The sequence below is a fragment of the Dermacentor variabilis genome, chromosome 2 (genome assembly GCF_050947875.1).
Source record: "Dermacentor variabilis isolate Ectoservices chromosome 2, ASM5094787v1, whole genome shotgun sequence".
NCBI classification, from domain to species: Eukaryota; Metazoa; Arthropoda; class Arachnida; order Ixodida; family Ixodidae; genus Dermacentor; species Dermacentor variabilis.
Window position 1 is genome coordinate 14,243,441 of NC_134569.1, and position 15,574 is coordinate 14,259,014.

A 15,574-nucleotide genomic window follows, 5' to 3' on the forward strand; every position below is an offset into this window, starting at 1 on the left:
AAGATTACGTCGCCGTAGACAAGGCGGTCGAAACGTGCGGTGCGCTGACGGATAGCGAAATTGTAGAGATTATTCGGCCCCAGGAAGCGACCCAGGAAAGCGACGATGACGTTGAAGGCGAGCCGCAACCTAAGGCTGCCGATGTAGCTGCGGGCCTTGCTCTTGCGGAGCGCTTCTTTGCCGCTGAAGGTAACGCGGAAGAAGCGTTCCGCCACATCTACAGCCTGCAGAACTTGCTTACAGTAGCGCGATTCGGCAAGAAGAAGCAAAGCAAGATGACAGACTATTTTTCTTAGAGAAAATACTCGATTTCGCCACAAATAAAGTGCTGTTTTTTGTGTTTTGTGCTTAATTGGAAGTTCGTTTAATTCGAAGTTTTTTGCGGTCCCCGTGAACTTCGTATTAACGGGAGTCGACTGTATTGTTATCACTTACAAACACACTTCGTTAAACTGAGGTTCTAAATACGTGGTGTTCTATGGACAAGAGGTTATGAAAAGTTAAATTGTTATACCGAGCATTTCATTACATTCAAGTTCATTATATCGAGGTTTAACTGTATAACAACCTACTGATATAACGACCACTTTTCGCGGAACTATCGAGTTCGTTATAAACGGATTCGACTGCACTTATTGGTCACTATCTGCCAGTGAACACACACATCAGGCTAAAACAGAATGCACAGAACAAGAACAAAGCGACCACATCGATTCCTCTGAATGTGTGCAAATAGCTTTATGGTTTCGTTCACACATTTATCTCAATCTCACTTCCCTGAGTTTTATTGCTCTCATAAGTTTACAATGTTCTTTGGGACGGGGGGAGGCATCTAGCAGTGCATGCAACAGCATATGACCAATGACAATCAGACCAAGTTAATTTAATGCCAGGATGTCTTTCAATCATCCATTTTATGCATGTACTTTTGTATACGTTTCCTAGTCACTGTTTCTGCTTGACACAACACGTGTTTATTTGACGACTTAAATGCGTAACAAATTCCGTACCGCAAGTCGCTTTAGCTCGTGTAGTCACTAGTGCCTTTCCTGTACCAATTTTCTCCAACTACATTACATTAATTAGCACAGAAGACAGTGATTTTGCATATTCTTCCTCTCTGGTATCACTCTAAGGAGAGCTTTTGAGTGTATGGTACTTGACATTATCTGAACAAATTTAGAGCACTGAAGGAAACCGGTGATCAGGAATGTACTTTACCGGGCAAAGACTAACAGAAATGACATTATACCCCCCTTTTATCTCCCATGGTAAGGAAAAGTTTAAGCATAGTGCCCATAGGAGCTACCAGGAAGGACAAAATTCAGCAATATTGCACTTCGAACGACCAAGATGCTTTGGTTGCAAACATTGCATGAGAAATGCAAATATCACTTAGCAGGCTGGCCTACTGAGCTAGCTCGTGATTCAGCTTCATAAGAAACAGTGCATAGTATGACAAGGATTAGCACTCGCCTTTGTCTCGTTTATGTCCTTGCTGGTCTTTGTGCTGTTTGCTTACTCAAATGTGGAATTCAAGCATAATTTGCAAGTGCTTCACTGAGCTAAGAAATAGATTTCTCAGATGCTACAGTGCATAAAAGTTCAGCGTGGCACTTCAATTGGTTGCATACAATGAACGCTTGCTGTATCAGATAAACATATTATATTTTTAACAGCTGCACATTTCCATATTAATTTGCCTGAAACTGCTCTCCTATATCACAGACAGCCAACGACCAACCAGAAGTCTAAGTCATCCTGGCTTTGCACATTCCAGTTTAAATAACTCGTACGGAACGCCACTTCAGAAAAATTACCAAATTTCAAACAGCTGAGTGGAAAATTATCAGCAGTATCTGCATGAAGCTTCTAGCAGCATAACCCCAATTTAATTACTACTGAAAGTTTTTACTTCTTGCATCAAACACCATGCATGTGCCCATTAGATGGGCACACTTTCGGACATCTCTTCCCAAGAAGCTGTACAGTATTTAGGAAGCACCACTCAGCATTTATTATATTGAACACAAGCTCCTTGCCCACCCAGAAAAAGGGCATTAGGATGCACTTGTGCATTACAAAATGGCAGCTCAATGTCACTTTGTGCATGGCTGGACTGTTCGTTTTCTGCTTGTGTTATATGCAATGAGATCAATATGCACCACATGCGCTGAGAGCTTCTCCTTTGCATTTAAAACAGCTTGGCAAACTCAATATAGGGCACGCAAAACTCTGATGCAAGCATATAAAGGAAACAGGATAATGGCTGTGCTGCTAACATGCCGTGTCTACCATAACGATGGGTTCAAAAGAAAAATAATCCTGCTAGTAGAAAGTGCTTGCCACTTGTTTTTCGAAATGAGAAAAGTTGAAACACACTACATACCTTTGCAGTTTGGAAGACTTTTTCGTGCACAAGTGGCATAAGCAGAAAAGGATTTTGAGAGTCGAGTGCACAGTGAGGAAGTCATTTTCCTCTTTTTCTGACAATGTGAATTAGGTGAATCTTATAGTCATGAGTGCCTTACGAAAAAAAAAAAGAAAAAAAAAAGAAACCACGAAGGCTGCTGTCGTAGTTGTCAAAATTCTCATGAATGCAACGGAAAATTAAGTGTGAAAAGCTAGTACTGTGACAGAACACTGATAACCAAACTATGCAACTCAAAAAAGGACAATCTACAGGAAAGGCTGCATGTACCTGGTTTTGTACTCACATTTGGTTTCACTTGAGCACAAAAATCATACTTGTAGACTGCGGGGGTTTCTAGTATATCTTAAAGAAGGGCAATTCTAAAGACATAGATGCACTAAAGATGTAGACTACAAAACAACAAGATAACAGACAAATGAAATGAACACAGAGCACATTGTTTTCTTTCTGTTGAACTGCAGTTAATGAATCTACCAGCCTGACTCAGCTCCGTCGGCCTACAACTGCTTCATTCTTGTGATGGACAAACATATTACATACATACAGAAGAGTACCCCCAAATGTTTATGGAATAAAATGGGCACACTGCAGTCAACGTTGGGCTATAAATGAGCATGCGAAATGCACATGGTCAGGGGTTCAGTATAGATAGGTGCGATTTGTTTCTTAGCAAACCTATGGAGTAGTAAACAGTGACATTCTGTTTTTGTTATTGGGCAGCGTTTAATGATTACTGAGGTAAATGGGTTACCATTCTTTTTACACTACAGCACACATCAAATTCTGAGCGGCAGCCATAGTGCTTACAGTGAATATCCGTCTGTTGGCTGTAGTGTACCAGTTTTGTTTCATCTCACAATTCTCATGCGTGTATTATGCATTATGCGTGCATGAATAAAGCGGTTGCGAGTCAACACAACACCTAGTCTTTCTGCGTGGGTCTTCACCAACTCTGCCTTGTATTCCCACATGGGCTTCAACTCGACACTCTTCCTCAGGTTTGCCAAGTGAAGCATAGCATCGCGCATCCGCTAGACACACCACACTGCCGTAAAACTCCTCAGCAATTTCAATGAGGAGGAGGTGTTGCTTGACAAATGCTCCTTCACACCAGTGCACTTAGGTAGACACCGAGAGTAGCTTGTTAAAAATTTTTCACTCGGGAATAGCCGCATTGAAAAGGCGTGACCATCAGCCAAGATGGAGGCACGCTGCCATTCATAAGTCGGGGAAGAGTCGAGGTGAACATTCTAGAATTCAGGAGTGGGTCTTTAGTGTTCTCCCATTTCAAGATGTCCAATCAACTATCAAGTGTCTTTTGTATATGTGGTCAGGTTCATTCCAGCTGCTTCTAGAGATAGAAAATGCACCTTCATGTGGACAGTACACCAGAGCAAACAAGAGGACCCCTAAGGAGTTCCTGAGTGAAGCAAACTCACCTTAATGGCAAGGTCGTGAATCTCACGGCGCAGACCCCCATCCATGCAGACCAAGGTGACAAAGAGGCCATTCTCCTGCTTGCCGCTCACTTGGCCAATCACTGTGTCGCCCTTCTTCAGGCACTGCAAATAAGCAGTCGCCAGGCCACACAGTTTCACTTACTTCGCACATGAGAAAGGGGGATGCGGGGACTTCTCGTCTGGCACACTTACGCCCTTGACTTAAGCAAATGGCTCAGATGTACAAGTATCTTGCATTTTTATAACTTATAGCAGCATAAGGTCCATTCCATATTAGTATTCCATACAAACAAATATCATGCCAAGGTTTTCATAACATTCTCAATTTCACATTCAAGAATATAAGAATTTCAAGTGCACTGAAACAAGAATTAAACAGGTGAATATTACTTTCACACAAACTTTAAAAAAAATACGGGCATTGTTATCCAATCAATAAATTTTACGCAGAACACCTACATCAGAAAGATTGGTGAAGTAACAACATGCCAAGCTTATGAACTCCATACATGTAACGCTTCACAAATATAAAGATGAAATCAGCTGATGCAAGTGCTATATTGCGAACCTATAAAACTAATACAAAATGGCTGCTAGAAATTTCTACACCTCGAACACCTACTCATGCACAACATCAGTTGATTGCAACTTTTTCATTTGCAGTGCCCGAAGTTTACCGCAGCAATAGTATTATTAGCTGCCAGGCAGGTCGATCACCAATACCCAAGAAGCAACAGCACCACATTAATTCCTTTTGTCCCTCTATCGTAAGGGAGTCCACAAAGTGGAATTCAGCCATTATCCGTGCTGTGCACCACGAATGGAAAAAAAAAAAAACAGCACAAATTTTCCTCCGAGTCATAATAGCTACAGTATTACCACCTTGAGGCAAGTAGCCATAGTATATTTCCATTCCCTGGCAGGTACCCATAGGGTTCTATATTGTCATCAACCCAAATTAACAAAACTAACTTGGCCGAACTCTATTTAACAAAGTCTTTCCTGAAATGAGTAAAAAAGCAGTGATTTCTTTGTAATTTTGGCACACAGGTTTTTCTTTGAGCGTGCGCTCTAAAGCTGATGCAATAAAACATCTAGGCGCTCTAGTCACGGCCTTAGCTTTATTTTCACAAGGCTGCACGCTGCGCCCATGCATGGAACTCAGGACTCCTCGGTAGGGGCGATGGTGGTTGCTTTCATTATTTCATGGTTTATGCAACAGATGACTGGATTAGCGGCAAATATGATGCTGCAGTAACTTTTGCGTGTCGCTACATTACAAGTTTAGATTTCGAAGGACCGAAAATATTTTCTAGATTTTACAAACTTTCCAACTTAACGAAATAATTCGAGCATGGTCATCAATTTATTCAATTGAGTTTCAACTGATACAACACTGTTTTCATAAATTTCGTGGAAAAAGGTTGGTGATTAGAAGAGAAAATCAAGATAAATGTTTCATTTTAAGTTTCATGCTGAAGCCCAAGCCTACGTCTGTGACGACGCTGATTTAAAGGTATACTTTTTTAATATTTTCGCCGTTGTGGCAGTTCTTGAACCTTTATGAACTCAGTCATTGGCTCTTTTAGAATAAAATGCAATCCATCTTCACAGGTGTAGGCCCAAGCAGACGTTGTGACAATCCATGACATCATGGCAAGCTGGTACGATTAAGTCTTTTGAACGTTCTTTGGCTTTCCGAGCCTCTTCTCGTTGCTAGAGTAAAGTCCCTCCATTCACCTGCCACTGCTGCTTTTGCTAAATAGTGCCAACTTCTGATGTGCGCTGCTTTCCCCAATTTGTCACTCACACCAGTTCCGTTTCTGCAATTTCCACCCCCAAGGTTTTCATTCCCGGTAGTTCTGCTTCCAGGATTTCTGGTTCCAATATGTACGCTTGTTGCATGATCGTACCACTACGCAGCAGTAGCAGATGGCAGTGACATCCCCATCCGCTTGGAACCAGAAGCTGGGACTAAGCAAATTACTTTGATGCTGGAAGCTGTGGGAATGAGTGAGAGAGGAGTGCAGAGGAGGAGGGTAGGTTGGCTGGTAGAAACGTGTATGGTATGGAGCTTTAGGTAAGAGCGGCCTTTTTTAATTTGTAGACTAATATAGCTGAAATTCCTTTTTTTCTTTTAGTGTCTCTTTAAAGCAGATACATTATTTCTTTCTATTCCGACTGAAACGAGTCCACTAAGGCCAGGAATCAATTTTGCAAGCCTATGCTCAAAAGCAGAACACTGTAGTCACTAAGACACCACACAACGGGTGTTCGATTATCATAGGCTGAATGAAAGAGCATACTGGAATTTGAAATGTCCTTTCCTTCACTTGAGTTAACTCTTAACAGTGTCCTGCACGTCTGTCAAAAGTGCCATGCAAATGGAACTGCACCACGATCGAATGATCCATTTGCTTTTGAGAAATAGCAGTCAAGGGAAGTAAAAGTGCAAAGAAAAGTGATACAAGCAATGGGTTACGAAGCTAGAATTGCATAATGGCTCATTCACTACTAATGTTCGACTACTGTGTATGACATCCCAGCTACACCAGGCTTCCCTGTAACATCACACCAATATAATCAGCCAATAAGGCCCGTGCCCAGGACTTCTGCACCACCTAATTCTCAGCTGCCGTCAACCCAGTTTTTCTTCTTTTGGCACTAATTTTGTTGACAAACAGCTACCTATCTATTCTGTTCACTACAAAGGTACCTTATATATGCTGCACCACTAGTCACATAATGCTGCAAATATACACTCCTACAAAAGCTCTGCCTGTGTAAGTGTGCCTGTGCTGCGAGCAGTAGCTCGTGCTGTTAAGCTCGATGGTCACGAGTGAAAGTGCAGAGCATTCCAGTGCATTTGCAGCGTTATCCACACTAGCCGGCTACCTAGCCAGCACTCAAGTTTCAAGATGTATATTTATTTGCGCTTTCACAACCATATGTGCAATTTAGCAGTCTTGTTAGAGACTGAGGATAAAAACTCCATTGAGTTACTATTACTGCAGCAATTTTGGTGTTGCCAGCTCTGCTTGTTTCAGAAACTTTTCCATGTAAGCTTTTTTCAAAGCAAGTTCCACTCCGGGCTACTATCTTGTATGTGTTTGAAAAGCAGACATTCAGTTTCGCTTCACGCAATTGGCCTTGAGAGGCCTAGGCCGTGATATCGGCGCGGCCTAGGACAATCGTTTCGAGACGAAACTGAACGTCAGCTTTTCGGATACATACAGGCGAAAGCTGTGATTTCATGCAACTGTGCGTGCAGTCTTCACCTTCGTGTGCCATGGATGAGGAAGAAGACATAGTTCTTATACTTTTAGCTAGTTGTTCTTCCTAAAAATGGACAATGAACAAGAGAAAACATTAAATTTTACCATCGGCTGTTTACAGCGAAACCGCTTTTCACTTCACCGTGGCGAAAAAAATTGGTCTGAGACCGATCGGGCTCGCCGCCTGGTTTTCCGCCCATTTCGCCGCCTAGGCAGGCGGATTTTGTATGCTTCTGCCTGCTCCAAGACCAAGTGTGAAAGTAGCCTTACTGTGGGGAATTGGCAGGATCTCCACGATAACCACTGAAACTCTGTGGAACCTGAGCGTTCCGTCACCACCTCGAGTGTTTAAAACTTGTGCCCATTGTACGCTTGTAAGGTGGAAAACTCAACTTTGAGTGTGTCCCTAGCTCTTTTTTCTTTAATTCATCGCTCTGTCAGGGCAGAATTGCAGGGAACAAATCAATAAAATGAGGTACACTGCTGAATGTGGGAGGACTGCACTTGAACAACTTCAGCCATCTTAAGCTCGAGGTCTTCTAGTGGAAACTTGTGATGAATATAATCACATGCCATTGTGAAGTAGAGACATACAGGAGAAATGAATTGCTGTCTCTCAATAGCGCTCAATATTTCAACAGCACACTTTTTTTTTTAAGTTTCAAGATCTAGTTTTATTTGTGCTTTCACAACCACTGAGCCACGACTTCTGCAGCACTTTTGAGACGTGGAGCAGAAAAGAACTGTCAATAGCACTCAGCATTACAACAGAGCAGGTTGTACTGCCAATGACTATGTCTATATCATCTTTTTGGTTCTATGTAGTGCCATAGACAACTCAGAGTCTGTTCCCTTGAGAACATCTCTGCATACAAATCTAGTAAGGAGGGCCTCAAGAAGCTGGTTCATGAGGAATAGCCTGTTCCTGAAGAAGGGAGTTCATCTTCTAAAAAACAAGCGGCCTTATACTTCACAAGAAAAGACCGCACACCCTGCTCAGCTCTCATGATGATAACAAACAGGCTCTCCTCATGGGACACGTGGCTGGTTTCAAATTATAGAGTCTGAAGTTTCAGCTTTTTCGCTTGTGTTCAACTAAATATGCTGTGGCGAGGCATTCGGAGCGAATCACACCAAAGTCTGTCACTTCGTACAAAACTTGCCAGGCTTGTCTGGTTGTCTGCAGCTCGCACACATCCCTGCTGCTTTTTTTGAAGCGATGTGGACATTGATGTCAGCCTTGCCATCATGATAATGTTCACACCACAAGAACACGTGATGCAAAAAAACGAACGTGTCCCCTTTCTTCTACGGCACCAAGTACGGGAATTCTGTCGAGAATGACTTCGAAAACGCTTGGAAGTACCGACGAGGCTTCGAGTACGCCATCACATTTTGCAGCCGCTACATCTATGAAACACCAGAGTGCTGGAGTCGCACGGGTCCAGATGCAGCTAAAGCCCTTCCTTACATATTTTCGCCGGCCAGGTTAAGTACCACCAACCTACCCTCCCCCTTCATGCTCCTCCCTCGCCCATCCCCTCAGCTCTGGCGTCAAGCAGAACTTACGTAGTAACAACTTCTGGTTTAAGCTGGAAGTGACGTCACTTCGGCATGGAGGTGCGAGTACAACAAACGAAAATTTAGGAACCAGAAATCCCGGAAGCGGAACAACAGGAAATGGAAACCCTAAAAGCGGAAATTGTGGAATCAGAACTGGTATGAGTGACAAATAAGGGAACAGCAGCTCACATCAAAGGTTGGCACTACTTAGCAAAAGCTGTGGTGGTGTGTGGATGGAGGGCCTTTAGATGCAGCAGCCGGTCAGACACAAAAATAAAGAGAGCAAGGCCAACACAATAGGGCATACCTGTGAAAAAAGGCATAGCGAAGGCGACAGACATGACTACAGGCTACAGCCTCCTATACAGAAAATGTACCTGCCGAATCGGCCCGAAATCGCCGTAGTCTCTGCGGTTGACACGTATTGCGGGAATCGCTACATTGAGAGTAACGACAACCAGTGTCCACATTGGACCACCCGACGATGTGCACGAGCAATGTCAGAGCGAGAAAGGTTGCGCTTACTCTGCAAACTATGAAGGTTACGGCGCACATCCCTGTCTATACGCGCTCCCTATGTAAGTGGCGTCCCCGTCCACCAGCAACGATGTGGTTTTATTAGGAATTTTTTTTTCAAATGAAACCTATTTTGAGTCTATATTCGTAAAATCGTAAGTCAGATCCAAATTCACGCATTTTACAGAAAATTCGGAAAATTTGGCAGGCATGGCACTGCCACTTTGGAATGCAAGTACTGTTCTCACGTTCCCGCGTGGCCATGGCTCTGGAAAACAATAGTAGAGCTTAAGCGTCGCCTGCTTTGTCTGCTTTATTGTACCATTTCTTTGAGAAGCGGTACATTTTAACAGGCAGTGTCAGCCCATTTGTGTTTTCATCGCTGTAATGAGTTATTGACACAGAAAGTGCAGAGCTACTTTTTGGCACTGGCAAAGCTGCAGCCATAGCAAACAACACCTTCCATGTAAAGTCGAACCCACTTATAAGTGCCATGAAAATTCCACTGTTATAACCGATAATTGTTATAACCGGGTTGCATGAAAAAATTTAAATAAGGGGATGGCAGAGCTGACATGAGAAAACTATATGGGCAGGGAGGCCAGTGCCCCTCCTCATCACCTTCCTCCGCCCGGCTGATAATTGTGTTCACTTGTTTAACTGCTTCCTGGGCGCTCTGATCAAGTGCAACAAGCTGCGGCTGTCAGCGTTAAAGAATGGCGCTGCCTTAACAACTGAAGAGAGGTGTCACAGATGGCAAGCGATATGCAAGCACTGTCGAGCACTGCATTGGTGGCCCCCAAAAGGGGCCGTTTAAAAATTGCGAGAAGGCTGCCGTGGCAGCCTGTCAGGTTGAGAAATCCAGAAGAAACGCTGAGGAGAGATCGCCACAAGCATCTCACCATGTACACCTCACTTGCTTGCACGAGAAAAGCCTATGTCCATCAGCCACACATGCTTTACGCAAAGTTTGCTGGCATCCTTTTTCAAGGCATCCAAGCGCTCCATGTAGTGCAGGGGAAGGTTCCTCGCGATAACGAAGCCCCGGAGAGACTGAATCATGCCGGGCCTCCTGTGAAGACAACGTTGAAGCAGCTGCCCTACCACGTCATCGCTGCCATTGCCGCCGTCGCTATCCAATGAAAGCATTTCGCGATGGATCGTCTCATCGGTTAGAAGCATTTCCAAATCTATAGCCGTGCGCTTCCTTTTCACTGGCAAATGTTGTGCATTGCCGATGGTCAGCAGGCGGATCAGCCATCTTCCGTTTCGGCAGCAAGTCAAGCAAAGTTGATAAACTGCGTGGCCAGGAAATACTTTGACACAACCAACAAAAAAGAACACGAGCGACTAAGCTGTTCGCAGCATTGCAGTGAATGAGGAGCCAGCGAGCAACACGCGAGCACTCTGCTTGCAGCGCAGTCCATTTGTGTTTCGGAGGGTGGGGTGGCATAGAGCTATGGGCGCAGCCCATTCATGTGCAGAGGGGTGGAAGGTTGACGGGAGAGAGCCACGCAAAGATGGCTGGAAAATGAGTGCGCGGCAGCTGTTGGAGCAGCGGCCCATCATGAAGCGACTAGAATGCCTCATTTTCTTTTTTTTTTTCTTTCCAAGGATTTTGCATTTCACTACCTTTCGGCTCGGACACCCAGCAGCCAGACTTCATCGTTATAACCAATAATGCGGCATCAGGGCATCGCAGTGACCGGGTTATTTCACCCTGGAAAACATAGAAAAGTCGACGATGCAGCAGCTTCTCATTGTTAAAACCGGTATCATTATAAGTGGGTTCGACTGTACTGTTCAAACCAGATCTTGCAGGGGATTGGGAGAAACACGCACCCACGTGAAGCAGAATAGTACCACTAGGGGTGAAATGGAGCACTGGTGTCAAGAAAGAAACTTGACATCAGAGAGTGCATGTGGTACAATGATGGCGCTGCCACATGGAGCGAAGGAAAGCATCAGTCATGAATGTTGCTGCCTACGTCTGGTGAAACAGTGTGCACATTTACATCATACCTTCATAATATCATGCACAAACTGCGTAATTGCGCAGCTGGAAAGCTCAAGCGATTATTTTTACTGTCTACCGGGGATGAAAAATTGCATTTGCCAACACAGAGGTACTCCTTTGTTGACCTTGAGTGGTGGATACACAGTGTGCACTGTGGGAAATGGCTCCGTTAACATGTTAACATTGTAGCGTCTGCATTGTGCACTTTGCACCCAGAGTAATCGCAAACTGCCTCAATTTTATTCTATTTAGCTCAATTTGTCCCCTCTTCAATAAATTGTTGCCAACTGTGCTTGTCTCCTGGTTCTCACCATAATCGATTCCTCAATTGACCTTAACCTTGCTATACCTCCGCTCATGTCTTTTGTGTTTGATGCTCGCTATTTCTATCTTGTTTAAAGAACTTGCCCAATGAATTTCAAAAATATTTTTTTAAAATATAAAAGAAGGGATGGTATTGAAAGTGTTTGGGACAAATGAAAAGTAAACAATTCAGTGAACCTTCTGACACATGCAGACAAGGTAATGGCATGGAGGAAGGAAAACATAGAAGAGGCCCCGGCCAGCACGGACGTGTTGGAGAAGTGTGGAGGAAGTCACCTGCTCTTTTTCGAAAAGGGGCACTGGGACTGGTACCCCAAACGTCATTGTTGCCATGGCAACCGTGCCCCTTAAGTTCTTGCTGCTGCTCTAGGCTGCCGAAAAGTGAAATAAGTTTTTTTCAGCCCGTGTCTTTCTTGCAGCCCAAACTGTTCGCAAGACAAGATGACTTTGGAGCATGACGTGTAAGCTTGAAAGTTGTATTTAGGGTCTACGAGTGTGAGTGTCAGCCAGCAACAGAGTTACTCAAGTAATCTCGGCGTGGGTCTTCATCTTCTTCAACGTGCCACAGAAAAGCACATGAGCACGTCTGCTTCACTAAAGCTTCGTAGTTTTGTAGCTTTCGGCAGCTCGTAGCAATGCAAGTTCAAAATTTGCACCTATCTGCTCCAGCAAGCTGAGTGGGGGCGCAAAGGGTGATGGCACACCAAAATGGCTGCATTTCTGGCTTCAAAAACGTGACGTCAGGGCCTCTCTCATTTTGTTTCTTTCCTCCATGAGGTAACGGGATGAGCACAGATGCTCATACATGTGGCAGACTGTGTTAGGCATAACAGCTGTGCACTAGTTCAATAGCACATGAAAGCATATTAATATCTTTACTTTATGGGATAGCAAATCCTGACGGCACAAATAATCCAACATTATTCATTGTTCACCTTAATTATAGAGTGGCGAGGGCGATTCAGAAACTGTTATGTCAGTGTACACTTTCTTGTCGGCAATATGTAGCAAGCACCTTTCCTTCGGGACACTCGACTGCTGCCTCTCACATCCCTCTTGCATATTCAAAAATTAGCCACCATCACCGCCATTTTACCCCCTTTGCAGTTTTACTCTCTTTGTTGACATTTAAGACCCTGAAGAACTCTTCGGTGTACACATGCAAAAATCCAGCTGTTCTTAATGGCAGTGTATGACATCGAATGTGGGCTCAAGTGGGCTACCACACGAAAATGTATGCGAAATGCTGAACAAGATAATGCTCCACAACGGGCAACATCGGTGCGCCCACTGGTAACACTGCCGCCAAGCGCCTTGCAGCTACTGCATGCTCCCTAATATCTGTGTCAGCAGTTCCTTGCAGCAATGTGGAAGCTGCGGAATTTTTTGCCAATAGAAGGGGTGAAAGCCCTTGAAGACTTGCACATCCACACCGAGCGATCTGCTAGCAGTCCGCTTGCCATTCTGTCAACCTGTGCTTCCCAAATCAGCGGTTGCGTTGATGCAAAAAATGTATTGATTCTCTATAACACAAGAGTTCACATGAATACAACAGTGGGGCATCTCATTATCTTTACGAGTAGTACCTTGTAGCCTCCTTAGTCAACAACAGGGGAAAGCACCCCTCTCAATATGCAACCTATGCCATATCCTCTGCACAGCGTCTTGTCATTTGCTCACCACCCTGCAATATCTATAATTATTTGCTTTAATGATGCAGCACTGACATTCGAGACATGTTTTTGTCATCATCGAGGTGCATGAAAGATCACTTATGGTTAGCATTGTCCCATTCCAAATGGCCAATGGTTCTTTTGGGAGCATATCTGCATGAGTATAAGCATAAATGACTCGCATGCAATGTGGTCTTTGTACATGCACAACAGAAGCCGAATATGTCTGTCCCTCTGCCCGACAGCTAGCAATTTTCACAGCTTGGCAGCAATGTTTGAACTAGAAAGCATGCAGCAAATGATGAAATTATTGATGAATTAATCTCCAGGTACATACACACGATGCATCTAAAGTTTGTAAAATTGTATCTGTAGAACAAAGCTAACTGCATTGCAGAAAAAAAATACATGGTGTTCAATAAAACAAAGAAAAAAATGTTATACGGCATATCTTACTAAATTAGGTTCCCTATATAGCTATACAACTGTGTTAGCACTGAAGAAAGCAAGGATTTCGCAAGTCAGAATGCTTCACAGAATTCAACAATCCTTGATTGCGTGAGAAAACTTAAGGTCATATGCATTTTATTTTGTCCAGAAATGAAACCTTATTTCTAGCTTTATTATCAACATTCCCTCCTGTGCTTAGCTATTGTGTACAAGTCTGAAAGACGCCTAAGTACAGTCGCATGTCGAATAATAAAAAAAGTCGGCCGATGTAACCTAACCCTCATTTTCCTATTTTAAGTCATCACTCCGAAAAGAAATGTATGTGCATTCTGCATATCGTTTTTTTTTGCAGACCAATGCAGGGAAAGGTTTCCTCATGCAGAAAGCACTGGCTATATTTTTCATCCTATGTCTTCGCAATGCTCTTACTCCTCCATGATTGTTCCCCACCTGCAGCAAGTTGTTTTTTCATCCACTTTCATTTCCATTAATTTATCATCCCTTTAGTGCAATTAGGAAGTACAAGTAATTTCCCCTACGTTGTCCTTGTTTGTTGGATTCTTATGATATGATTAATAAATATCAGGCACCTCAGTTAGCCCCCTTTCTTCTCGTCCATTACATAACGAAGGCCTCGAATCCGTGAACATTGATTTCTTCAGGTGGCATGTGTGGGTTTATTGATCAGTTGCCTTCACCCAAAAAGATCATGTACTCGTGACACCTGTGGAAGAAAGGATGTTCCACATTTGCCGCCAAGGTTTGTGAGTGGTGGCGCTGGCTAACACTCCCAGGATTAGTTCCACTAGCAAAAAAATGCCCAAGAAAGTGGATGGGTGAAACAGCGCTGCGCTAGCTCAATTGGTAAAGCATCGCATGCGCAGTAACATGTGGGATCATTCCACACATGTGGCAAGTTGTTTTTTCATCCACTTTCGTTTCCATTAATTTATCATTTCTTCGATTCAATTAGTAAACACAAGTAATTTCCCCTATGTTTTACTTGGTGTCTGTGTTGGCTTCTTATGATATTACACTATGAAAACTAAGGCACTCATCTTGTCTCCAAACAAAGATAATCTTACGAACCTTATATTTAAGAGGAAGATTTAGCTCAGGCGCTCCCATCTAAATACAAGTAAAAGCAGAATTCGTTTTTCTCTGCAACCACTGCACCAAATTTGGCGAGGTTTGTTGCATTTAATAGAAAAAATTAAGATCTAGTGACTGTTGGTTTCAAATTTTTCATTTAGGTAATTTTTTAATAAAAATTGGCAAAAATCTAAAATTTTCAGGAAACGAAACATGTTTACAACTTTAACTCAGCAATGAAAAACGATGTCACAATACTGTGACTTGCATCTAATAGTACAGCTAAAGCAGACAAAGTTGGTATGTTACACATGAATCTAAAAAAATTCAGCAATACGAAAATACAGCTTTTGTAGAACCCTTGTACACAACAAATTCACATAAGATACAAAATGGCATATTGACTTTTTCTGCTTTCAATGATCTAACGGGTGCCACTTACAAAATCGCGATACCTGTTCTGGATGCAGAGCTATTAATTTGTAAAATTCGTGCTTCTATCTTTTTCAAACTTTCGAATTTTTGAAAATCTTTTTAATAAAATTCAGGTCTAAATCGAAATCCCACTTCCAACAGCCACTAGAATTTAACTTTCTCAAATGCAACAAAATTCATTGAAGTTTTTGCATTTTACATGTATTTGAAAAAGCCGCGTCAGAGTTCGGCTCGAGTTAAAGCTTCCGCTTAAGGGGGACACTTCTATTGAAGTAATGTTCACCATTTTTTCATATATTAATCATTTTTCATCAATATTAATGAAACTTTATAGT

At 43.0% G+C, this 15,574-nt stretch overlaps 1 protein-coding gene across 11 annotated transcripts in view; it reads right to left on the minus strand.

The window, feature by feature from the left end:
• The window catches only part of LOC142571381 (uncharacterized), a 98,194-nt gene that overhangs the window by 55,942 nt on the left and 26,678 nt on the right, over positions 1-15,574 (minus strand). For all 11 annotated transcript variants that reach the window (XM_075679685.1, XM_075679683.1, XM_075679681.1 and 8 more), the window contains one exon: positions 3,874-3,996. In XM_075679685.1, coding sequence (XP_075535800.1) covers positions 3,874-3,996 — 123 coding nt within the window. The remainder of the gene's footprint in view (positions 1-3,873; positions 3,997-15,574) is intronic.